General features: G+C 43.0%; 1 protein-coding gene and 1 non-coding gene across 6 annotated transcripts in view; both read left to right on the top strand.

Annotated features, from left to right (window-relative positions):
* LOC122012025 (callose synthase 7-like) overlaps positions 1-27,131 on the top strand; it is a 68,385-nt gene that overhangs the window by 24,803 nt on the left and 16,451 nt on the right. For 2 of the 5 annotated variants that reach the window (XM_042568475.1, XM_042568472.1), the window contains exons 10-14: positions 500-637; positions 763-839; positions 905-989; positions 26,740-26,862; positions 26,951-27,068. In XM_042568475.1, coding sequence (XP_042424409.1) covers positions 500-637; positions 763-839; positions 905-989; positions 26,740-26,862; positions 26,951-27,068 — 541 coding nt within the window. Of the gene's footprint in view, positions 1-499; positions 638-762; positions 840-904; positions 990-6,637; positions 8,042-26,739; positions 26,863-26,950; positions 27,069-27,131 lie in introns of those variants that run through there. The other 3 variants (XM_042568473.1, XM_042568476.1, XM_042568474.1) reach the window with 3 other exon arrangements.
* LOC122013108 lies at positions 20,548-20,653 on the top strand. The gene has a single exon (XR_006120449.1). It is a non-coding gene; the product is annotated as a small nucleolar RNA R71 (small nucleolar RNA).

Below are 27,131 nucleotides of genomic sequence, written 5' to 3'. Positions count from 1 at the left end.
CAAAAGTAAGGTTTTCTCAGAAAATATGACTCCAGAATTTGTAATTAAGTAACAACTAAAAATGAAAGACTCACTAGAAGTAACAAGAAACTCATCTAAAAGGCCTTCATCTAAGTCCAACCAATGTGGGCTCAACGTGGTTTGGATCCATGAACTGTACATAAAAACCCTAAATGCCTTTGAGAATTGAAAACTTCTATCTAAATAACATGTATTTATTTCTTTTGTGATTGAATACAATTTCCATGCTGCATCAATAAAATGATATACAAACAAATAAAATAAATAGTATAACAGTAGACTGCTATATATAACTTACTATTTTATTCTTGCCAACATGGTATTTATATTCTTTTGATACTAACACTTGGCTATTTTCATCAGTTATATTTTTTTAATACTTGCCATCAAATTCCAACCTTCAAATTTCTTGTTATATTTTTTTCATGTATGTTAAATGGTAATTTAATTATAATTTGTTATTGATAAATCAAATAAGATGGCGAACGAGCTTGATGGAATCTTAAACAGTAATGTTCATTCAGTCACTGGTGCTTTCTTTGAACCTATATATCAAGGCGAAGAAGAATCATTTCTGCAGAATATTGTGACTCCAATCTATAAGGTTTTGGTAAAGGTATTTGTATATGTCTCACATAAGTTGAGTGTTTATTATGCTATTATTCACCTGAATCTTCCTATTGCGTCCTCTTTGTAACTACCCATACAATAATAGATGTCTGTTATGTTCAAATGTGGCAGGAAGTACAAAGGAGCAGACATGGTAGTGTCAGCCATTCAAGATGGCGAAACTATGATGATCTGAATGAATATTTTTGGTTAGTAACTTTTTAGTTCAAATTCTATTATCCAAGTGTTTCACAAAGTAATTCCTCTATTGCAGGTCAAAGGAGTGTTTTCATGATTTAGGTTGGCCAATTAATCCCGAAGCACATTTTTTTATGCATCCAAAGGCCACAAAATCTGAGGTTATCTTCATACCCAAGTATAATGATGGTTATTTGTTAGTGAATATTTGATTTTTTGCGTAAGCTCTTTAAGTAAGTTGCATAGTTCAGTTTGCCAGTTGTCATTCTTAAAAGATCTTGAGTAGAGAGAATATGGTTATGAAATAAATTTTTTGCTCCACAATTTTGATGCTGACAATACAGCAGCATAATTCTTTCTAGATTTGAAACCAGTATCAAGGATAATCGCCAATATGACATTCCAATGCATGCAAGTGCTACTTTGTTGTATCATGTTGCTCCAATACCACTGTTGGGCTTTTCTGGGTTACAGACCTTAAGTATCCTTGACACGACTAATGGTCATTGAGATCGTAGGTTAATAGCTACATGGGTACAAGTTAAGACTATCTACTTGAGGTAGGAAGAGGAGAAAGAAATGAAGACTATTTGAGGAAAGAGAGTAAGGAAGAAAGGAAGGGATTTTTTTTCTAGTTGAAAAGAAATGAAAGAAGAGGATATAAGAGAAATAATAACTTTAGATCTTTGATCTTGTCATTTCTAAGACATGCAGGGTTAATTTACTCTTTTCAACATTTCTCTCTTCTTCTCTCGTCCACCCACTTTTGGAAAGAATTAAAAGAGATTCAAGTTGTTTTGTTATTTACCTTATTTTTTGTTCCACCAACAAATTAGACAAAGGTTTATTTTCCTCCTCTCTTTTGTTTGGCCTCCCTTCCTCTCAAGTGGATACAACACAAGTCCCACATGAAATATTTAGTCACGGTGGTATTATGCGTTCTGTACACATGTATTAGTTCACTTTTGATAAATATAATCTTGTCGCTCTCAACTTGGTGTCAAAGTTTAAGGTTGAGTTTTTCTTTTCCTATAATAGTGAGGCTGTGTATTTCACATGATGATAACAACTCCTTTTCTTCTTCACAACAAGTTTCTATCTTCCCTACTCTATTCTAATAATCACTATTTGCCCTCTCCTCTTTCCTCTATTTCACTTTGTCAGCACCACTGCAATTATCCACTGTGCAAAACTGTAGATACTAAAGCATGAAAATCAAGAATACTGAAATTCTTAAACTGTAAAAACTTACAGTGGTACGTGTGACATCAAGCATATTGAGCGATTGATGCTAAGAAGATTGTTTTTCTTACATAGCCGCTCTATGAGCGATTATTGCTAACAAAATTGTTACATTTTACTTAGCTTATTATTCCAAATGAATCAGAGACACTCTTATAACGACACATAGCCTCTCTCTTAGTGGTACATATCCGTTATCCAGGAAACATCTAATCTCCTGGTGACACACAACTATTATTTTGGATATATCCATGTCTTGCTATTTATCTAGATTAAATAATCTTCATTTACATCAATATGAACATCTCTAATCCCCCATAATGACTATTATGTTAAGAGCATGTTTTACATTCAATATTTACAATCATTTTTATACATAACAGAAATGGGTCGACTAGTGAATAACATCAAAAGATGTAAATCTCTTTAATCTTCTTTTTTAGCTAGAATCTATTCATTCTAATCAGTCGCTTTGCTAGTTATACTCCATAGACCAAATCATCCATAACCATAGGATATATGTTAAAGTAGCCGTCACTAATTAAAATTTCAAGTAAACAGCTAAATAGTCACTTAAGGTAAAACTGAAATTCACTTATAATCTCAAGGGTCTCACATAGTAGAGAAGCAGAGATTTATTCTCCTACTACCCTTATTGTCGCAATAATACATGTGGTATGAATTAGATGCTACGATGTTGTTCTCTTTATTAAAAAAAGAGTGCATGTTGTTCTTAAATTTAACATCGTACAAATTTTGATTTAGATATAATGTCTAATCCTGAATTCAACTCATGAATTCAAATCTGGCTTCCAACAGGTTCAATAAATGGTGGGTACATTTATTTCAATCATTATTAACACAAATGATCTAATTTTGACACAATTATTAAAGAGACCTTAACTTATGAGTATGTCTCTGTTTATAGTTACATAAGTTGTCCCATAAGTAACGACGGTCTTACCTCTATTTATACTTAACAAATACAGACGATTGTTCATGTGAGTGGGCTAATCTCAACCTGCCATATGCTCATCGAGACTTCGATCCAAATGTAACAAAGACAACATATACTGAATAAATTATGACAAATCACAACATCAAATCACAATATCTTATTGTTATTACAATATTGTTACATTCTACAAAGTCCCAAAGACTTTACATGCTCTTTAAATGTCTCTCTATTCATTGGCTTAGTAAAAGGATCTGCAAGCATAGCGCGTGCAGGGATATACTCAAGAATTACCTTTCTTTTAGTCACAATATCCCTCACAAAGTTATATTTTATAGCTATATGCTTGCCCTTGCTATGATATTTGAGATTCTTCGAGAAAGCTATTGCTGTTTGACTGTCTCAGTAGACAGTCCTCACAATCTTCAGATGTTTCAAGAACTTTCTTAACCTTTCTTGCCCAACCGCTGAACATGCCACATATTCAGCTTTCATAGTTAACAAAACTACATAAGCTTGTTTCTTGCTATTCCATGAGATGACACCACCATTCAGCAAGAACATATAGCCTGATGTAGTTTTTTTATCATTCAGGTGCCAGCTCAATTTGTATCTGAATAGCCTTTTAGACTTATTCTTGAAAACAAAGACAATAATCTGTTGTCACCTTCAGATATTTGAATATCTTTTTTACCGTCTTTCAGTGTCTTGGTCTTGGGTTTGATCAGAAGCGATTGACTAAGCTAACAACATAGCTGATATTGGGATGTATACACAACATAGTGTACAACAAACTGTTAATAGCACTGACATATGATTTTTTTATTCATCTTAGCTATTTTCTCAGGAGTTTTGGGACACATACTCTTGCTCAAAACAATATGTTTCATAATAGGTATATGTTCTACGTTGTAATTAAACATGCTGAAATTATATAATATCTTATTTATATAAGACTCTAATAGATCCAAATTGGTCTTCTGTCCATCGTTCATATGGGGTAGATGAAACTGACTATGAAGACACTTTGTTAAGTATATAACTGCAGCTAATAATGCATCTCTCCAATAGGATATCTACTAATTGGCCTGCACCATTATAGACCTAATTATTTCAAGAAGAGTCCTATTTCTTCTTTCAGCTACCCCATTTTGTTGTGGAGTCACTAATACTCCCTCTATCATTACATATTATCTTGAACATATTAGACAAATATTTCCACATGGTTTGTGTGTAAAGTCTTAATTTTACGTTCCGTTTGATTCTCAATTTCGTTTATATAATGAATGGAGCAATCTAATGTTTCAGATTTATGAGAAATCGAATACACATGACCGAAACGAGAGAAATCATCAATAAATGTAATGAAAATTTACGTGAAATGAGATTTTCAAATCTAGCTTTTTGCATATTATTTCTGAAAATAATTTCAAATTCATTGTCGTTACCTTCGGAGCGTGCTAACCACTTCCCTTTATCTTTATCAGTTCCTTTTTCTTTCCCCTTGCCACGATCGTCGCCTCCGCCACTAGATGCACCACCCTTTCTCAATCTTTTCAAAATTCCTGACATGATGTATTGAGTCTAGAAGGGAAGGTTGGATTTGATGAAGAAGAGAAGGAGATGAAAGGAATCATAGAAGAGGGAGCGTTTGTCTTGGAGAATAAGGTGGAAAGATTACGATCTAGATCTAGAAAAATTCTTGAGAGGGTGGGGGTAAAGTTTGTGAAGTGGAGTAGGTGAGGAGATTGAGAGTTGGAAGAGTGGTGATGAAAGAGGGGAGTTGGAGGTCTCTTGATGAGAGGTAGGAGAAAATTTGAGTGTGAGGTGGAGGAGAAAGGAGTTTGGAGAAGAAGATGAGAAGGGAAGGTGGATCATACGGTCGTGCCTTAGGGTGGCACGACCGTGTTTGGGGCTAAATAACCCCGTGGCGCTGAACCGACATGGTCGTGTCGAGGCACATGGCCGTGCCGTGTGTTTTTCTATGAATCTTGGCATGGCGGTGCCATGCGCGTGTGTTTTTCTATGAATCCTGGCATGGCGGTGCCATGCGTCTTTCTGAGACACATTTTTTTTTTCGGTGTGGAACTACCATGTTGAATGATACAGCCAAGTTGTGCATGGCCGTGTCAAATGATACAATCATGCCATGCCTTCTTCTGAGTTTGGAGGCACAACCGTGTTTGATGGGCACGACTAGCCCATGTTTGATGGGCACGGCTAGCCCGTGTTTGATGGGCACGACCAGCCCATGCCTTCTTGCAGATGCTTGACACGGCCAGGTGAAGGTGACACGACCGAGCCTGTAAATTTACTCTGTTTGCTCCCGGTACCATTTTTCTTAGGCCTTCCTTTTCTCGGATGCCTCCACGCCCACAGAAAAATTTGTGGCCAGCCCATGGAAGCTAACTATCCTGAAAATACAAAAAAAAGAAAAATAAACACACTCAAACTTTAGAATAGGAAATGCAAACAAGAAACTAATTGACAGAACCCTTGGGTTGCATTTTAAGAAGCGCTCGTTTAAGGTCATGAGCTCGACCGCTCAGCTAGGAGCCTTTGTTTTGAAGGGGAGATGCTCCCTTCATCATGGTAAAGTTTGCTTGTCCCCTCCTTCATCCAGGCATGCGCCAAAATGATATATTTTTTGTTTTGGGTGCAGGGTTGTTTTTCTTTTTTCGCCGGATTTGGTGCTTCATTTAGCAGTTTCTCTTGTGAGTGGTGGTAATCTTCTTCTTCTTGGTGGACTTGATCCACCCTGTGGCAACGACTTTCAGAAACTAGGACTTGATAAGAAGGCTTAGACAAATCGAATTCTAGCATTTCCTGGCCTATTTTCAATGACAATCTATGATTCTTAACATCAATCAGTGCTCCTGCATTAGCGAGGAAAGACCTTGCAAGGATTACAGGAATTTTAAGATCTTCTTCCATGTCGAGAATGACAAAATCCATAGGAATGATGCACCCCCCCTACTTCCATCGGCACATCTTCTATGACACCCATTGGGTATCGACAAGTATGATCAGCAAGTTGTAATGCCATGGTGGTTAATTTGAGATTATTAAAACCCAATTTCTTGCACATAGGGTAAGAAAAGAGACTTACACTAGCTCCAAGGTCACAGAAAGCCTTACCGATAATTGTGGTGCCAATCTTACACAGTATAGAAAACTTCTCGAGTCTTGAAGTTTTGGAGGCAGTGTGTCCAAGAATAGAGCGCTACACTCTTTTGTCAAAGGCAATAGTCTCAAATCCTTCTTTCTTTTGCTAAATATGATCTCCTTCATGAACTTTGCAAATTTTGACATTTATTACAAGACATCCAAGAGAGGGATGTCAATCCAAAAACTTGTTAAATTCAGCATTTTTCATTGCTTTGGAGATTCAATGAGGGAAAGGCATGGGTGGTACAATTCTTTTCGATGGATGCCCTTCAATCGGTGCGGTAATCTCTTCTTCCTCTTAAACAACCCTATCATAAGAGGTAGAAAGAGAGAACTTTCCATTATACTCTATCCCTTTGTCTTTAGCGGTCACTTGGGGCTCTCACAAGGTCCATCTGCTCATTAGTTCAATGCTGTTGCAATGTTCCATGGCAGGGTGATCAAGCCATCTTTGCTACAATGGAAATTGACTTAACACATGGAAGTCAATTGGTTTATGTGATACCTGATACTATGCTTACAATTTCTGACTTTTACAGAAATATACAGGTGTCAATACTTGCAAGAGGATATGAGAACTGGCGAAACGGAGAAGCCAATTTACTCATAACCCGGGGACTGGTAGGCAGACTATCTAATACTCCTAATGTTGGCTTTGCATATGAAATACAGAATGTAGTTGATTATTTAGCAAGCCATGGAGTAAGGACACTTCCTGGAAGAAGTTATAACACCAGAGATGTCTTAGGACATAACTGGGTGATCAGGCAGTCAACTGTTAACATACCAATGCAACCAACGGAGGTCAATACAAGAAACATGCTTGATGGCAGTGTTTCTTTACAATTTGACCAATATCAGGCAGCAACTTCATCATCTCTCCCAAAATTTAATTCAAAAGATGAGGAGATACAATCGGATGAAGAAGAATTGACGAGCCATACAATTGGAGTACTTGTGGAAGAAAGAGGACCTGAATTATTGGTCAAAAGGCTATCTTCACTAGCACAGCTACCTGTCAAGCGAACGTCAGGAGCCGCGGGGTATGATATTTCCATTACTCATGCTCAAGATATTCCTGCTCTTGGTAGATCTTTATTACAAACAGGTATTTGCATCCAAATTCCACAAAATACATATGCAAGAATAGCTCCCAGATCAAGTACAGCCTTAAGAGGAATCATTATTATGGGAGGTGTCATCGACTCGGACTATCGAGGAGAAGTAAAGGTTATGACTTTCAACACAACTAATGATGACATATTTCTTAATAAACAAGAATGTATTGTACAATTAATCATTGAACAGATTGCTACACCAATAGTGAGGGAAGTGGAGCTCTTAGGCTCAACAGAAAGAGGGGCATCTGGTTTCGGATCAACAACAAACCCAGCACCTCAAGAATTGCAACTATGTTCCAGCAACAAAGCTAATCCCTTATGCCAAGGGTGTTACTACTGTTGCAGTGATGAAGATTGTGCAGCCGAATATGATAACTACGTTGCACCTGATCCACAATACCAACTACTGAAAGGAAAGGCAATTATTCAAGAAGAAGCACCAATCAAACGTGTTTCAGGATATCAACCCCTTTCGGAAGAACAACTATTGGCTCTACAAAAGCAAGCTAGACAGTATGCAATAGAGCAGCACAAATACTATGAGGAGGAGGCTTATCAAAATTTAATTGATGCACCTCCATCAATAGAAAGAAGTCTTGCTATTACGCGAAAATGTATACGAACATCAAGAGAATATCGGCGTGAATTACAAGCAGAACTTGATGCCATACAGAACTCTTCACAGCAATCCTCCAACTCAGGACAATTTTTGTGCATGTTTACTGAGGTACACAATGATACAGATGATGATGATTATCTTGATTACCTGCAATATCTAGCTTTGCAGGACTCACCAGAACAGCTTCATAATGAGGAATTTATCAATCCCTTTGCGGAAGATGGTGGGGAAATAGTGGCTGCGGGAAGTAGCAGTGCAATTACTGAGTGGGTTTCTGATTATCCACAATTAAAGCAGCTGCAAGAACAAATTTATTCACAAGCAGAGTCTGCATACAGACCACCTGCTGATACCACCATGAATCCAGTTGGATACCCACCTAATCGAGCTCGAGCTCGAGCTCCTAAGGAAGAACCTGTAAGTATTGCGGCTCCACCTACAGCAAGGACAAAGTTTAAGCATAATGATCAAAATGAATGGTGGAATCTACCTACAGCCCAACAACAAACAGGGGCAATTCTTACACTTCCACCCCAGCTTCATAAAATAGAAGATGTTTTTCTAAGGTGGGAAGCAATTACTAAAAATATAGTAGCCTTACAAAATTTTGCAGATACTCAAGATAAGGCTGACTATATTGAGAGCTTACTGGGAGAAACAGAAAGATTAACATGGATACAATGGCGAATGACTTATCCAAATGAGTACCAGGAATTAATCAATTCTAGCGATGGAAGGAATGGTACTCAAAACATTATTTCCCAGATAAGAAGGGTATTCCTGCTTGAAGATCCATTTCAAGGATCTACGGATATGCAAGACAGAGCGTATAGAGATTTGGAAAGATTAAATTGTCAACAGGTAAAAGATCTTATTCCATTTCTAACTGACTATATGCATCTTGCCTCCAAAACAGGAAGATTATTCACTGGACCAGAGTTATCTGAGAAATTCTGGCTTAAACTTCCTGGTGAACTGGGCAGGCGCATAAAAGCAGCATTTGAAGAAAAATATCAAGGTAACACCATGGGTGTTCATCCAAGAGTTATATTTACTTATAAATATCTGGAAGAAGAATGCAAGAAGGCTGCCTTCAGCAGATCTTTGAAAGATCTAACCTTCTGCGATCAAATGCCCATTCCCAGATATTATAAGGATCCAAAGAAGAAATATGGGTTGAGAAAGTCAACAACTTACAAGGGCAAACCTCATCAGACACATGCAAGGGTGGAGAAGAAGAAACACTTATTGCGTAACACTACTAATCTACTTTATTAGTAAGCTCGGTTTGTTAATGTTCTCCTTTCTTATCCCTTACAGACTTTACAGCTTAGCCTATCTTACTTTACAACTAAGGCTAGATTCCTTTTGTACGGCTCCCCGAGGCTCAATCCATTGAATTGGAATCTGCTTTGATTTAAAGTAGATCTTTTGGATTTTTGGGCTCACCACGCTCCATCTTTTATGGTGGTGTGTCCACCATTTGCTGAGTGATGTCTTGTAATTGCAGAAAAGCATTGAATAAAGATGTCTTTACAGCTGTGACGCTGGGTAAGGCATCTTTAAAGTATAGTCCTTTCTGATGCTCTCCTCGGATACTGAAATCGGCTTCTTTGATATCATGGATAAGCTTGAGCTCGAGGATATTGTGGATGAGCTGGTCCGCCACGGTCTTTTCAATGTCGGCAAGGTGTCGTCTGGCATCTTCCTCATGGATAGTGCATACCCATGGGCCACGGCTACAGGTATCGTTCTTCATTTCTCCTTCTTCTCCACACAGAAAACATTTGCACTTCTTGTTACGCAATAAGTGTTTCTTCTTCTCCACCCTTGCATGTGTCTGATGAGGTTTGCCCTTGTAAGTTGTTGACTTTCTCAACCCATATTTCTTCTTTGGATCCTTATAATATCCGGGAATGGGCATTTGATCGCAGAAGGTTAGATCTTTCAAAGATCTGCTGAAGGCAGCCTTCTTGCATTCTTCTTCCAGATATTTATAAGTAAATATAACTCTTGGATGAACACCCATGGTGTTACCTTGATATTTTTCTTCAAATGCTGCTTTTATGCGCCTGCCCAGTTCACCAGGAAGTTTAAGCCAGAATTTCTCAGATAACTCTGGTCCAGGTTTTGTTCCGGCCTTCTTGGAAAATTTCCTGGTGTCCTTGAAGAAGAACTCGCCACTTGTGCTATTTGAGTATCAAACATCTTCAAGTACTTTCGATGTTGTTCATCCTTGTGTTCAATTGCTTGGTATCGTTCTTCATTTCTCCTTGGTTGGCAAGTATCTCCTCAAGGAGTTTCTCTATTCTTGATAATTGATTGCTTTCTTAATGATCCGGCGGTAAGAATGGGGGACCCACAGATGGGGTCCCGTCCGAGCAGAACCAGAGATTACCCAGCCAAAGGTTTGGGTTTCCGACGCCAAAGCAGGAGAACCGGAGCCGAGTGGCCGAGCGGAGGTGTCCGCTCGGCCGAGGACAGAGTGACCGAGGTGTCCGCCGGCCGAATCGCGCGAGGAACAGGGTTAGCCGAGCGCCTATTCGCCGCTCGGGATATGGTACGTCAAAGGCATGATGATTAAGACGGCACTATTAAAGGCCCCACCATCACGTCACGGAAAGTAACGGTATGATCTTATGGATGCCCTTCCGACAGGCCCACACCTAGGTATGGTCGAAAGCGGTGATTGCTTCAATTGGTGTGCCCAGGCTCCTTCGAGAGGTCTATATAAGGCCTCCACTTCTTCAACCGGAGGTACACACAAGTCTACTTTTTCTAAGCCACTCTCTTATTCCTTCGCTTAACTTGGCCGAGGGCCGTCGGGACACCCCCTCGGTTTTGTTGCAGTTCACGGAGCACTCGAGATCCAGCAGGAGCGCCACATCCCCGGCTGTCCATCTCTTCGACAATATTGGCGCCGTCTGTGGGAACGCACTGCATCCGAGCGGAAGCAATGGACGAGGCGGAAGACTACATCTTGTGACACTCTCACAAGAAGAGTTTGGACGCTATAGTCGAGGCGAGGGCAGCCAAGACAACGCGAGAAAAGGAGAAAGCACAGTCGAGCGGCAACAAAGAAACAACCTCGGCAAGAGCGCCAAGCAAGGCATCGCCTGCAATATGTTTCAACAGAGGGTTCCTCAAGCACTCTTCCGTACTCCCAAATCGCGCCCGCCACGGGAGCAAGGATCTTCATCCAATGAGCCTCCGCTCGGGATCATAGGAAGGGCAAGCTCCCGAGCGAACGCACCACCCGAGCAGGTTCACCGACAGCCATACATCGGGATCCGTTGCCAAAATACTATACACCACCGATCGGAGCTATGGGACGACCACCCGACGACCACTGGGAAGTTCGACAAGATCGCCACCTTGCATCAAGATTCATGGCGTAAAGTGCGTATTTCTCACCACTCTATCGGAATCGCACATAGGGTGGCTGCCGGACGGCTCTATCCCTAGTTTCCGGGAGTTCGAAAGGCATTTCTTCTCCAGCAACCGACGTTATCAAAGGACAAGCGCCACTGTTCACCATCAAACAAGAACCAAGAGAATCTCTCCAGGTATATCGATTTAATCAAGTAGCGATGGACATCCCCACGGCCACCTCGGAGATGGTAAACGCCTCACGCAAGGCCTCGCGGAAGGGGACTTCTTCCGCGCATTCACAAACCGCCCGGAGACTACGACCACACGCTACATCGGGCGAATGAGTATATAAATGTGGAAGAGGCGGAGGCGCCGGTGGAAGGAACTCACGCCAACGTCCGCCCACGCCGAACTGAAGGCACCACGCCCATCACCCACCAAGAGGACCAAGAGTTGAGGCATCCCGGCACATGCGAAGTCCCGGTGGTCAAAGAGGTAGCGGCCGAGCGGTCAAAGATGAAGAAAAGAGGGTATGGACCCCAATGTTTTGCTCTTTCCATAACATGGCTCCCACAACACCCGTGACTGTCGGGGCCTGCCTTCAATCACCCATCCCGTACGACGGGTGGCCCTCGTCGATCGCCTTCACCCGACCGCCGGCAGCGGCATCAAGAGTCCGGTCGGCGAACATAAACAAGATCTCCCCGTTCCGAACGTTCCACGTCCGTTCCGACGAACCATACTCTACATGGAAGAGGAGAATGAAACAACACCTCAAAATCAATATTATTGTGGGTGGGCCGACCGGAGGAGATTCACATAGGGCGAGAAAGGCAGCTCGTAATCCATGAGGTGGGTTCAGGCAAGAGAAGGCGAGCGGACCCGAGATCAGCTTCGCGAGGGAGTTGAAGTGTCGCGTGAGGATGCCCTTATCATCAAAGCGGTGATAGCCAACTACACCATCCACCGTATCTTCATCGACACTGGCAGATCATCTTCGAAAGGCCTTCGATCAACTACAAATCGATCGAGCCGAGTGCAGCCCCCCCCCTCTACGGGTTTACGGGCAATGAGGTTCTTCCGGTCGGACAGGTAAGACTGGCTATCTCTTTAGGGGAAGAATCGCTCCGGAGAACAAGGACAACAAACTTTGTGGTGGTCGACTCCCCTTCATCCTACAACGTGATACTGGGGTGACCGGCGTTAAGCGAATTCCGAGCTGCTGTGTCGACGTTCTATCACAAGATCAAATTCCCGGTCGAGGACAAAATCGGTGAAGTACGAGGAGATCAGTTAGCCGCTCGGAAATACTATGTGGAAATGGTCCGAGTCGAATCCAGCGCCGCGCGAAAGGCTCCACGGATCGAGGTACACGCCATAACCGAGAAACCTCCTGCTTTAATTTATGATGAAAAGGAGGAGGTTCAGATCCATCCGAGCCAATCGGAGGCTACAACCTTTATTGCCGCCGACCTGGAGGACGAACAGAAAGAAGAAGTGGTCAAATGCCTCCAGATGAATCATGACGTCTTGCGCTGGGAGTAGTGGCGCAGCGCCTTCTTGAGAGGCGGCCATAAGTCTCTGCTGTCAGGGCACAAAGGGGAAGAAGATTTCACCACCACGGATTTGTCTCACACGGGAGGATAAGCTCCGTAGACGAAGCCATCATTCGGGGTGGGATCGGCAACTGCGGCTGCTCGCTCCAAGCCGCAACAAAAAGGATGGAGGACGAGGAGCAGCACATCGGCCAAGGTTTTACCCTCCTGCTTAATCCGATCCTCCTTCATGCCGCTCTCTCGGTGTATGCTGGACGTCTACCAAGGCTATCATCAAGTGCCGCTCACCCCGGAGGATCAGGAAAAAGTTAGCTTCGTTACACCGAACGGGACGTATTGCTATACGGTGATGCCGTTCGGACTGAAGATTGCCGGAGCAACATATCAAAGATTGATGAATAGGGTCTTCCGCGAGCAAATCGGACACAACCTGGAGGTCTATGTAGACGACATCCTCATCAAATCCTTCCGAGCGGCCACTTTATGCAAAGATATGGAAGAAACCTTCCGTACACTCAGAAAATATGGGGTCAAGCTAAATCCTCATAAGTGTTTGTTCGGCGCCAAAGGAGGACGTTTCTTGGGCTATATTGTGACCGAACGGGGTATTAAAGCTAATCCTAGCAAGGTGAAGGCTCTTCAGGACATGCTACCGCCCAGAAACATGAGGGAAGTATAGAGGCTGACCGGTCGGATTACAGCGCTATCACGCTTCATCTCCAAGACTGCCGACCGGAGCCTTCCGTTCTTCAAAATCCTCCGCAAAGCTACAAAGTTCCAGTGGAATGAAGACTGCGATCGGGCCTTTGAAGAACTGAAGACGTACTTAAATTCCCTGCCTGTGCTGGCCAAGCCAGCTGTCGGCGAACCATTGTACATTTATTTATCCTCAACGGGATCAGCGTTAGTCCGGTCGGGAGGTGAGGAACAACACATATATTTCCTTAGTCATATCTTGAAAGATGTTGAAACCCGCTACACCGGACTCGAGAAGTTGGCCTTCGCTCTGGCCCCGAGACTTCGTCCTTATTTCCGGCGCACACGATTATCGTAAGACCAATAGCCGTTGGGACGAGTGCTTTAAATCCGAAGCTTCGGACGGCTCATCAAACGGACAACCGAGCTAAGCGAATTTGATATCCAATATCAACCCCGCCGCTATCAAGGCACAAGCCTTAGCCGATTTTGACGGAGGTGCAGGACCCGGAACCCGGTGCGTGGAAAGTGTTCGTGGATGGATCGTCCACTGGACACGGGAGCGGAATTGGCATAGTTTTCTTGTCCCCACAAGGAGAGCGGATACAACTCTCCGTCCGGCTAGATTACCGAGCGACCAACAACGGCGTAATACGAAGCCCTTATTCTTTGGATCGCAGCCGCCGACACGCTTGGAGCCGTCCGGTCGCCTCTATTCAGATTCCTCGTGAAATCTCGGAATTTTCGAGATAAATAGACAAGGCTCAAGCTCTACGTGGAGGCCATTGAAAACTTAAGCTCAACTTTAGGGAGGTGATTATTCGTAAGATCCCGGGCGGAGAATCAAGTGGCGGATGAACTGGCGTTATCCCGGTCGGCTCTCGAGGCCGATCGAGCAAGTATCTTTAGTAGCATATCGATCGGATGGAGGGCATCACATACCCGAGCGATTGGAGGACAACTATCGGAGTTTTTGCGCTCGGGAGCTACCCCATCCGACCGGGAAGGAGCTCATTCTCAAGAGAAGGGCTAGTCGGTTCACCCTCGTAGGAGATCAACTCTGAAGGCCTTCTCCCGTCCGCTCCTAAATCGTCGCTGGGAAGATGCCGAGTACATCCTTCAAGAAGTGCACCAAGGTTCGTGCGGTGGACATCCAGGCGGACGGTCGTTAACCAGGAAGATTTTGAGCCGGGTATTTTTGGCCAACACTTCAAAAGGATGCTGCCGAACCATGGCAAATTGTCTATCCCGAAGTATCACAAGATGTCCCACCGACCGCGTATTAGATGAAGCATCAATCGCGGCCCGCCTGCTCGACCAACGGGGATGAACATCGTGGGACCCTTCCCATGGCTACGGGCGTGGAAGTTCTTATTGGTGGCGGTCGACTACTTCTCAAAATGGGTGAAGGCGAGCCACTTGCAAAAATATCCGAGCGGATGGTTAAAAGTTCATATGGAAAATATCATCTCGCTTTGGCATCCCAAGACGACTCGTCTCCGACAACGGACGCCGATTCAGAAGCTCAGGAAGTGGTGCGAAAGTTATGGCATCGAGCAAGACTTCACATCGGTGGCATACCCCCAGTAATCAAGCCGAGGTAACCAACCGAGAGATTCTCGAATTTTACGGGTGGGAGGAGGCTGGGTAGACGAGCTCCCGGGCGTCCTATGGGCTCTCCGCACGACACCAAATGAGGGAACGGGCGTCACTCCATTTCATTTGGTATATGGAGGCGAAGCAGTCATCCCGATTGAAGTTGGGGTGGAGTCCGTTCGGGTACAAAATTATGATGAAGATAACGCCGAACGGAGGAGCATGGAGCTAGACTTGGTCGAAGAGGAAAGAGCTAAAGCGTCCGTCCGGCTGATGGCGTACCGGCAACGTATGAAACAGAACTACAACCGGCGCGTGATCCCCAGAGCCTTTCAAGTAGGCGACCTAGTTTGGAAGAAAGTCAAGCCGGTCGGAGATGTCGGCAAGTTGGAAGCTCCCTGGGCAGGACCCTTTGAAGTGGTCGAGAAGCTCCGTTCGGGCGCTTATTACCTCAAGGATGCGGAAGGTCGGATGCTGGATCGGCCATGGAGTGCAAATCACCTTCAGCCATATAGAGCTGGGTGAGAGGTGTGCTTTTGCTCTATTTTGTGTAAATTCAAAATAGCTGTACTCCTTTTATCGCAGGAAACAAATTATTCCCAAGACATTCTGTGTTCATAACCGAATGGTTGGTTATCCGAAGGCCCCGTGCCGCTCGGCCGGAGGTAAATTATCGGAGCCAAGCGCTCGACGACGAAGGCCCCGTGCCGCTCGGCCGGAGGTAAATTATCGGAGCCAAGCGCTCGACGACGAAGGCCCCGAGCTGCTCAGTCGGAGGTGTATTGTACGAGCCAAAGGCTCAATTCCGAAGACCCTGTGCCGTTCGGCCAGGTAAACGTTGTCCAAATTAGGCTAGATACGCCGACGAGCTCCGTCGTTAAAGATCGAGAGCCGCGCCGACCGGCTATAAATATCCGCGTCGACGAGCTCCGTCGTTAAAGATCGAGAGCCGCGCCGATCGGCTATAAATATCCGCGCCGACGAGCTCCGTCGTTAAAGATTGAGAGCCGCGCCGACCGGCTATAAATATCCGCGCCGACGAGCTCCGTCGTTAAAAATCGAGACGGTCCGGCGCCTATAAACCCTCCGAGCGGAAGATCGTCTAGCCCAGACGTTAAACCGTAGAGACGAGCCGGCGTCTATAAAAACCGAGCGGAAAACCGACGATCACCATCGTTAAAAATCGAGACGGTCCGGCGCCTATAAACCCTCCGAGCGGAAGATCGTCTAGCCCGGACGTTAAACCGTAGAGACGAGCCGGCGTCTATAAAAACCGAGCGGAAAACCGACGATCACCATCGTTAAGAATCGAGTCGGTCCGACGACTATAAATACCCCGGGCGGACGAACGAATATCAGAGAATTAAGTATTAAAACATTTAGGCCCGCTCGGGCGTTGGTCCTTCGACACTTGGCATTTGTTAACTTCACACAGGCTAGATACGTGCAGAGCGAGTAGGCCCTCCCGCTCGGACTTTGTTTAATGGGTTAAGCTGATCGGCCGCGTGACGGAGAACACTTAGAGCATGACTGAGACGCTAAGCATAGTACGTCGGATGAAGGGCACAAGAGACGAGGTCATAATCTAGCCGTGCATTTCAAAACAAAGGGCGTCCCATCGTACAGAGCGTCACGGAACTCGAAACAAGATAAAGACACTCTTCACATGGTCTTAAAGTCATTCAAGTCCCCACGAGATCGGTAGATGGTCAGTGCAGGTGGCATTCTCACTAAGGCCATAGTGACCTTAACGGCCTCGGCAAAGGTGGAAGAGACGTTGCCGCCAAATTTCGTGCCGAACCTCTCCGAGCGGAGGTAATCTTGACGTCAGCAGCCAGACGACTCGGCTCCCTTCCTTGTACTTTCTGAGCGCCGTCCGGGAGGCAATTAGTGAATCTTGGAGAACTTTCTCGTCAACCTCCGCTTTAGTGCTCACCGAGCGCCCGTCCTGCTCGGCGCTTAATTGGGTTTCAGCTCCTTAGAATCTTGATCTAGGGCTCGGACTTGACTTTCATCTTGTCGGATCGATCGCCCGCTTCTTCCGGCCATTGGCGCGCTTCACGTCTGCGTCGCGCTTCTTCACCAAGCCTTCAAGTCGAGCCACCTCAGTAGCCAGGTCGTCTGTTCGGCCTCGCTGGCTTGTTTCTCCCGCTCGGCCTGGACCCCGAGACTTGGAGCTTTTCCATAAGATCCTCCAGCTCGGCCACCGATGGCTAGTGGCGATTTGCTCGCGAGGAAAATAATAAAATCAGAACCGAACGAGTACGGCACAGAAGAAAATGAACCTACCGGGTGGCTCGCCGCGTGGTTATCGCCGAGTCATTGGGCGAGGGCCACTCGAATCTGGGCGTCCTCGAAAAGTTTGGCGAGCGGACCCGTCAAGGTTATTTCATGAACGGGGCTTGATGGCCGATCGGCAGACAATAAATATTCCTCCGATGGGAATCGAAGGGTAGTCTTGATAGTCGGGTGGCCGGCCGGCACTTCCTCAGTCGCAGTCGCCTGGCCCGAGGACTCTCCTATGGTTGAAGTTTCGCCCAACCGTCGTAAGCGACGACGAGTCCGTGGAGGAGAGCCAGAGGGCTGTGCGGTGGGCGAGGCCACGGGGGTCCTGATCTGCGAAGGCGTGCGATCTGGAGAAGCGATCTCGATCGGCGCCTGCGGTTCGCCCTCTTGGGTCGGCGGAAGGCTGGAGTCTCTTCGACGTTTCTGCCGAACTTCCAGTGGTGAATCCCCGGCTTGGTGGAGCGGAGGAAACAGGATCCGCCTCAACCTCCGCTGCGGATTGGGTAACTCGCTTTCGGATCAAGGCCCCTCTCCTGCGTCTCCGCCGGTGGGTATAAGACCCGCTGAGTTCTTTTTAGTAGCCTCAATTTCCACGGCCTTGATTTCATGATCGGTAGCCTCGAGCGCCACATCACTTACCGCAGTGGAAGAAATTAAAATCGCTTAGATAAAAAGGCGAAGGAGTAAAGAGTCCTTACCCACGGTAGGGAAGATTGGCGAACGGAGATAATCCAAAATGTACAACACCCCTTAAGAAGCAATCGGTCGATTTTGTCACGACCGGACAAGCGCTTGCACGCAAGGTAGGTCGATTGCTCGACTCGCCGAGCTCCTACTGGCTCAAGACATGCCGCCATTTGGTTCGAATGCGGGCCGCCGAAGACGATATATAAGAAGAACTCCTTCCATTGCTTGTTGGAGGTCCGTGTTCTCAAAAATTTGAAGCCTATTCTACTTTGGAAAATAAAAGTACCCAACTCGGATTTTTGGGTAGAAGAAGTAGTGGAATATTTTGGGGTCAAGTGGGATATTGTGCAGCCTAAAGAGGACGACCATCCAATTCGGCACAAGTTGGCCGAGCGGGATGCGGAAATAATTACAAACTTCCAAAATAAATGGATGGGTAGGAAATCTAAGGCCGCCCTAAAAATCGGCGGGTTATGGGGTCGGTCGGTCGGGCCGGCTACAACTATTTCATGGTCGTTCGGGATCCCGTAGGTCCTAACAACGCGCCGGGCGCGCTCTTCATCGAACCTACTCTCCATACTCATATACCACGGACCGTGAACCTCGGTAGCGGGTACAGAAGTGCTCGCCATGACTAAAGAAAGGACGGAAGCCTAGCAATACTTGGAAACAAGGGGACGAGAGAAGAGAAGAAGCTTACTGAGGGAAGATCAAAGGAAAGAATCCCCAGGAACTCGAAAACCGTCGGAAAGCAAGCACTGGGAGTCGCCGGAGTAAGCTAGCAGCAGGCAGCTTCGACAGACGCGTGATGAAACAGAAAGTGCGGCGTGAAGGCCAGAACGAGGGTTTTATACAAACGAGACCGCTCAGCCTCGTCCGTAGGAAGCAGGGCACAAGAGGCGAGGTCATCATCTAGCCGTTCATTTCAAAACAAAGGGCGTCCCATCGTACGGAGCGTCACCGCCACTAGAGACGAGCCACGTGGTGCTCTGTCACCGAGTGCAATTAATGCGCCCATACCGCGCACACTTCGGCTTAATGAAAAAGACTTGCGTGATTTTCAAGAGGATTTAGACAAGCAAACATCCAAGTTGGGCGCCAAGGCATACAAAGCGAAGAGCCGAGAGGCTAAATTTGGCATTAGGGCCGAACGACTCAAGGGATATCAGCAACAGTGATAAGGCGACGACCGCCCGCTCGGACACACAGTCCAGTCAGTCGGACTCACTGCCTCCTTCGACTAGACTTGAAGGGGAGGCAAGTGATCCGGCGGTAAGAATGGGGGACCCACAGATGGGGTCCCGTCCGAGCAGAACCAGAGATTACCCAGCCAAAGGTTTGAGTTTCCGACGCCAAAGCAGGAGAACCGGAGCCGAGTGGCCGAGCGGAGGTGTCCGCTCGGCCGAGGACAGAGTGACCGAGCGGAGGTGTCCGCTCGGCCGGAATCGTGGCGAGGGAACAGTGGTTAGCCGAGCGGCCTATTCGCTCGGCTCGGGATATGGTATGTCAGCAAAGGCATGATGATTAGACTGTACGCAAGATGACACTATTAAAGGCCCCACCATCACGTCACGGAAAGGTTGATACAGTAGCAGTATGGTCTTATGGATGCCCTTCTGACAGGCCCACACCTAGGTATGGTCGAAAGCAGGTGATTGCTTCAATTGGTGTGCCCAGGCTCCTTCGAGAGGTCTATATAAGGCCTCCACTTCTTCAACCGGAGGTACACACAAGTCTACTTTTTCTAAGCCACTCTCTTATTCCTTCGCCTAACTTGAGCGTCGGAGGGCCGTCGCCGGGACACCCCCCCCGGCTCGGTTTTGTTGCAGGTTCGCCGGAGCACTCGAGGATCCAGCAGGGAGCGCCACATCCCCAGCGTCTGTTGACTCCTGGTTCGGACAGGATCACTTAATATGCTGCTGGTTGCCCTTGTTCTCGGTTGTTTCTATACGAGAAGTTTAGGTGGTTCCTTCATCCAGGGTTATAATTGTTGGAATACGTATTGTTTTGTCTTTAATTGAAGTTACCTACTACATCAACTTATTTGATTTGAGTCAATTGTACAGTAATGGCTCCAAGTAGGCAACTTTCCTTGTTATGCTCAGTGCTTCCTCATCCTTCACAAGTAGTAGATATAGTGTTCACCGGATTGACTTACATTGTATCAAACTTCTTTGTTAGGGCATTATGTTTTGCAGAAATTTGATTCATTGCATCAACATCATACTTTCCAGCTACTTGAATTGGTTCCCATTTCTCTCTAAAGCTCATTGATGGTGGTTTAGTACTACACTCTCAATAATATCTTCAGCTTCGCCCAATCCCTTGTTCATTAATGGTCCACCTGCTTCGGAGTCCAAAGAGACCTTAGTTTGGTAGTTGCTGTCGTTATAAAAAGTATGTATCACAAGCCACTTCTCTAAACTGTGATGGGGACATAGTTTGAGCATCCCTTTAAACTTATCCCATGCTTCATACAAAGATTCACTCTTATTTTGTCGGAAGCTAGCAATCAAATTCCTTATATGTGCTGTTTTGTTTGGAGGGAAGAACTTCTCAAGAATATCTGCTCTCATTGTTCCCATGAGGTGATGTTGTTTGCTGGTAGGGAATTCAACCATGCCTTTGCTTTGTCTCTGAGAGAAAGTCCAAATAATAGTAGTCTAATTGCCTTGAGAGGGATCCCATTCATTTTCATGGTGTTGTATATCTCATAGAAAATTTCTAAGTGCTGATTCAGATCTTCCCCAAACTGGTTTGGTTGTACTATGGAGATGAATGCAGGTTTAATTTTAAAATTATTGGCCTCAACTGTCCTGGTAATGCTAGATCTGATGCCTCTAGCATACGGTGCTATATAATCTTTCAAAGGTTTATCTGGCATGGTTCTCTAAACTTGTTCTTCTTGTGCTTGTTTCAACAAGTTTCTTCTCCTTCTAAAAGTTCTATCAATCTTTGGATCGATGTGTAACAATTTTTTTATAGTTATCAATCTTCGCATAAAAGTATGCAAGTGAAATCAGTTTGCATTATGAAAAAAAAATAAAATGCAGAAATAAAGGGAAGGAAGTGCAGAAAAATAGTCACAAAAATAAAAGGGAAAGGTGTCTAGAGCAACTCTAATACTAATCTCCTAATATTACTCAAAACTAGCCTCGACAACGACGCCAAAAATCTGTTGATCCTCCACATGTGCACGGAATAGTCACGAAGTAATAAAAGATATCAATCCTTAGGGTCTGGTGAGTAACCACTAGGGATGTTGCAAAGTGAATTGTTTAAACTATCGAATTTTTGAAGGGTTGTTAACGTAAAGGAGAATGAGAGCTATAGAGAGAGAGCTAGAGGAAAAGTTGTTGAGGAAGACTAGCTTAGGAAGGTAGACCTAGGATTTCAGTTTCATTGTGATGCTTCTTGGTGTAATATGGATCGCCAATCCCTCAATCCTCTATGTTTATGTCTTGTAGGGAACCTAAGTGAATATCGATGCTACCACGGTCTCACCGGAGTGCTCTCCCTATTGACATCCTATGCTACTAAGTGGAGAGGGTAACATAGAAGGTTCGGTCTAATAGTTATCCTCCGTCACCAAGGGACTTTCGGTTGTACGTTCTAAATTACCCTAATCACCTCCTAGCATAGAATTGGGGAAAACCCATTAAGCACTAATTTGACTTTCCCTTGTATGGATTTGGCCTCCATTTCAAAGGAATGCTCGAGATGCCCGGTTTAGTGGTTACCCTCTATCACTAAGGGAGCCCCGATCATACAATCTCGAGTATTCCCACTATATGGCGACTAATCCATACATCTATTTAACCAAACAACACATGTATGCGTCAAGAATTCACATATGCATTCAATCAAACAAGAACTAAACATAAACATGTCATAGAAATGAGAGATGACAATATCCATAGAGTTTATATCCAATTCGCATCACAACTAATTCCTTGTCCTAGAAGTAGGAGAATTTACTCCATATACAAAGGATTAAGAATAGAAGACATGACAGAAAGCATTCTACAACTCGAATCGATAAGAAAGGAGAAGAGATGCTTTAGCCTAAGAGAGAACGGAGTCTTCAAGATCTAATCCTTTGCAACGGAGATGAGCGGATGAAGAAGGCGGCTTCGGATTGTCCTAAAAATCCTTTGAATGTGATGACGGCTGCCCAAGATGTCCTCTTCCAAGGAAGAAAACTTCCTCCCTAAAAATAAGGGGAGGAGTTCCCCTTATATAGCGTCGGGGTCGTGTGCTCTAGTCCTATGAAGCGCATGATCGTGTCGAATGACACGGACATGTCGTGCACACGATGTAAGTCGAGGCACGTCCGTGCCTGGTAGGCACCGCCAGGCCGTGTGTACGAGTTGAGGTGGCATGGCTATGCCATTTGACACGACCCTTCGTAATGGTTCGTTGAGAGGGGAGGCACAGTTGTGCCATTTGGCATGACCGTGCCGTGTGTATCTCCGGGATGAGTGGCACGACCGTGCTTCAAAGCACGACCTGCCTATGATGGGTATTGGAAGAGCTTTGTCACGTGTTCTTTTTCCAATTTTTCTCCTTGTCAATAAAAACACAAAGAGGAGCAGATCTTCGAATAAAACAGATAGTGGGCTGATAAAATGATGAAAAGGAGTGCGATAGCATAAACCAAATACAAGAAATGCAAGTAAAATGTGTGTCAATAAATGTCTAAATACATATATGATCCACGCGCATCAGTAGGTCACAATCACTTATTGCAATTTTAAATTCTCAATTTATATATGAATATATATCTATGTTAGAATTTAGTGTTACAAATTATTAGCATATGATGAATTTTCAATTCTGACAATTTAATTAGTATGTATAATGGTCATCAACGATATAATATCAATATGGATAACCGCCACAAATTATATGAGTATCAGCATGTATGAGTGTCATCAATGATATAAATATGATAAATCAACTAAGAAGTGAATCACTAGGCTCCTCAGAGCGTAATAACGCCATCTGATATATGGGCTAACAACCTCTCAATACATAATAAATATTGACCGTGGGTGACTCACGCTACCACAACTCATTTTGCCGGTTAGGTACTCTAGTATAAGGCTAGACTCAAAATTTTCACTTTTTAGTATTCCATTTTATCAATTTAATATCATTATTATGTTTATTTTTTTATCACAATTGTTTAATTTTAAATTCACATCTTATCATATAGCCTGAAGCCCTGAACGATCAACCAAGTTAACCTTTTAATATAAAGCATGTCAATTTATTTAGGTATCATCATAGGATCCACAGGTTAAAAGCTATAAACATGAAGCTACAAGTATCAATAATAAAAAGTATCAATGGAAAATTAAACAAATCTAAAGACAGATACCAACGACTCAGAACATCCATTTTAATTTTTAAAACAACCCTTCCCATTTAATTCTCGTATGAAACCCATATGTGAACATGAAATGATATTCAATTATTTACCCTCAATTTGATTATTTATAACTCATTTCTCTATTTTTAGATTTTCTTTCAATCTCATTTTTGAAAATATTTATGTAAGCATATATAATCCATTTTATTTATTTATTCATGCATAAGATCAAATATATGGAAGTCAAAGGATCTATGTATTCACTTCTATATACAATAAAAGTTTAGTGTCAATGGGTCATTGTGCTGCACTCGAATTCATATATGCAAGTACAATATGAAAATAACTCAAATAGTCAAAATAATATCTAATAAGAATAATAACATAAAATCTGAACCTTATCTAAAATTCAAAGTAATATATGAAATTTAAGTTTAGCAATATTAGACGTAATGAGACAAATGTTAAGATAGGAAATGACAAATTACCCAGAATCGAGAGGTTTAAATATTTAGGATTATTTTTGCAAAATAATGGAGGGATTGAAAGAGATATTTTATATACAATACAAGCAGGATGGTTGAAATGGAGAAAAGCGCCGAGTATTTTATGTGACGGTAAAGTACCTCTAAAATATAAAGGTAAGTTCTACAAAACCGTAGTTAGACCTGCTATATTATATGACGCTGAATGTTGAGCTATGACTCGAGCATATGAGTAGATGATGAGAGTTGCAGAGATGAGGATGTTAAGGTGGATGTGTGGACATAGGATTGATAGAATAGGAAATGAGAGCATTAGAGAGAGTCGGAGTTCCATTTATTGAGAGAAAACTCTGAGAAACACGTTGTTTAAGATGATATGGGCATGCACTTAGATGACCAATAAATGCTCCAGTTAGGCGATGTGAAATAATAACAAATATATATATCAAACGAGGAAGAGGAAGAGACAGACAAAACAAACTTAGTTGGCAACAATAAAACAAGATAAAATTTATTTAAGTATAGACGATGATATAGTAGGAGATAGAGTTTAATGACATAAAAGGATCCATATAGCCGACCCCACTAGTGGAATAAAGTTTGGTTATTGTTGTTGTAGTAGTATCTATTACTCGAAGTCAGATGAATCATTTTTTATCTTGCTACCTCATAATATTCTCCATTTCTAAATGAGACCTCCACTACTATTTAATTACAACTTTATTTATCCAACATAAATAGAAATTGATTAAAATAAAATATACCTTGAAATTTTCCTTTGATGGATGAAGCCATGGAGGCATTTCGTTGATACACTCCAACCATTTGAGTACTTGCTGCAATGAACAGCAGCAATAATACTTGCTGTAGTTGGAAGAGGGCAGCGGAGAAAGGGCTGATGGTCGGTTGCCAGGAAACCAGAAGAGGAGGCTTAGAGCCGACTGTTGTGGGATGGGAGAAAAGGAAAATAAAACAATTGTTTTGCTGGCTGGAAGAAGAGAAGAAAACTATTGCTCTTGCTAAAAAAAATGACAAGTAAAACCTGCTGCTGCAGGTTGGAAAAAATTTGAAAGAAGCTTGCTGATGGCCGGCCAGAAGATGGCTGAAAAGAAACAACAATTGACAGAGGACAGGCCGCTGCTGTTGCAGAGGAAGGAGAGGGGAAAGGTTTGCTGCTGTTATGAAGAGAAGAAAGGGAGAAATATAGAGGAGAGGAGAGTCGGCGCGTGGAAGAGGGCCGGCATGTGAGGCGGTGGGAGAGAAGCACGTATGCACGCGTGGGAGAGAAAAAATAAGAGAGGAAAGAAAAGTTTCCTCAAAAATTTCCTATTTCATTTTAAATCCATCAATCAATTTAACCCTTTTAAAACTTGATTTGATCATAACTTAATCAAATCAAGTCCAAATGAATCTCAATTTGAATTTATTTTTCTTTATAAAAAATCAGTACTTAACAAGAGAGGACATTGAATTTCTAATCTTACTGTTCTTGACAACACTTCTCTCTTCACTCATTGCAATATTAAAAATTGGTTCGCCATTGTCTCTATTTTATACCCTCCTTTTCTTCTATCAAGTCTTTTTACAACTTAATCTCCTCTCCTACATCTTCACATATTAACTGCTTATCAAAATAATAGTTACTGGAATCTTAATTTCTCTCTTCCTTTCCAACCCTTAATAATTTGTCATTTTGTCTTCGCTAAACTTTTCTTTCGTTTCTTTTTTAGTTTTTGTGGTATCCTTACTTTGGTAGAGAGTTAAATGAAGAAGATTATATTAATTCTTTGATGACTAGATTAACTCTCGTTTGAATCTAATGCTATAATTTTGTAACATAATCTAAAATTTGTAGAGTCTAAACATGATTTTAACCTGAAGGCACACCCCAATTATTCTTAAAGTGCTATTAACATTACAATGTTAGAGATCTTTAAAAATGCATTCAAATCTTGATGTCATAAAATGCTACTATGAGATCAATAATTAATTAGTCTGAATTAGATCTAGATGGCTTTTGACCAATGTGTGAGGTTCAAATCTGTACAACAATAGTTATGATAGTTAGGAGGGGATTAACCTTGTCTCTGATTCCAAATGAGGAAATAGTCTTACATCCAATGTGTTGTGGTGACACCTCGTGGTGACCAAAAAAATCTGACTGATACCAGTATCACAGGTCTTTTGGTTCGATTAGTAAATAATAATATGACAATAATCCATACCATAACAGCATAAGGTGCAGATCGTTATGCAACTTCAAAATGTGGGTCAAAATGCTTGTTTGACACCTTAAAGTTACAAAAAGTTTGAAGTGCATGTTAACATAAGATATGTCTATTACGCTTTGGTTTTTCACATTCTTTATGCTTTACTGGACTGGTTAGTCTCATGTGACTTGTTGACACAAAATAAGGCTTGGAGCTGAGCGGCACATGTTGAATGGCCTTTTTCACCCCTCAAACAACAAGACTTGATTGACTTGTAGAAACTAAAATATATATTCATTTATTCTAAATTTTAATTAAATTTGAATGAAACGAGCTACATTTTAGAGAATCAAATGACTTGCACTCGTAATTTTACTCTGAGGTATCAAATGACTTTGAAGTTTGAATTGCAGTAATTATCAACTGTCTTACTGTTGTGGTGGTTATCTTTTTAATAAACAGATCCAAGCAATTGTGATTGTTTCTACCATGATTAATGAAATTAAGTTTATCTATTCATTCTGTACTGTGAATGTTCTACCAGCAGCATGACCAAAATATTACTGGAAGAAGAAGGCTCAAAACAAATTTTGTTGAAGTTCGTACATTTTGGCATTTATTTAGAAGTTTTGAACGTATGTGGACATTCTTCATACTGGCTTTCCAGGTAAATTTTGTTTTATTAGTGGAATTATCTTTGTTGGAAAGACACTTTCATGGTTAATGGATTCTCTAATGCCATTTCATCCCCTCAGGCCATGCTCATCATTGCATGGAGTCCCTCAGGATCACTCACTGCATTCTTCGACCCAGATGTCTTTAGAAGGGTATTGAGTATTTTCATAACTGCAGCATTCCTAAATTTTTTCCAAGGTACTAATAGTCTTATGCGATGATATTGTCTTCTAAACTTATAAAATTTTGTTGAACCAGCAG

The sequence above is a fragment of the Zingiber officinale genome, chromosome 8A (assembly GCF_018446385.1).
Source record: "Zingiber officinale cultivar Zhangliang chromosome 8A, Zo_v1.1, whole genome shotgun sequence".
In the NCBI taxonomy this organism is placed as follows: domain Eukaryota; kingdom Viridiplantae; phylum Streptophyta; class Magnoliopsida; order Zingiberales; family Zingiberaceae; genus Zingiber; species Zingiber officinale.
Note: the sequence above shows the minus strand (reverse complement) of the source record. Positions and strands in the feature narration are given on the sequence as shown.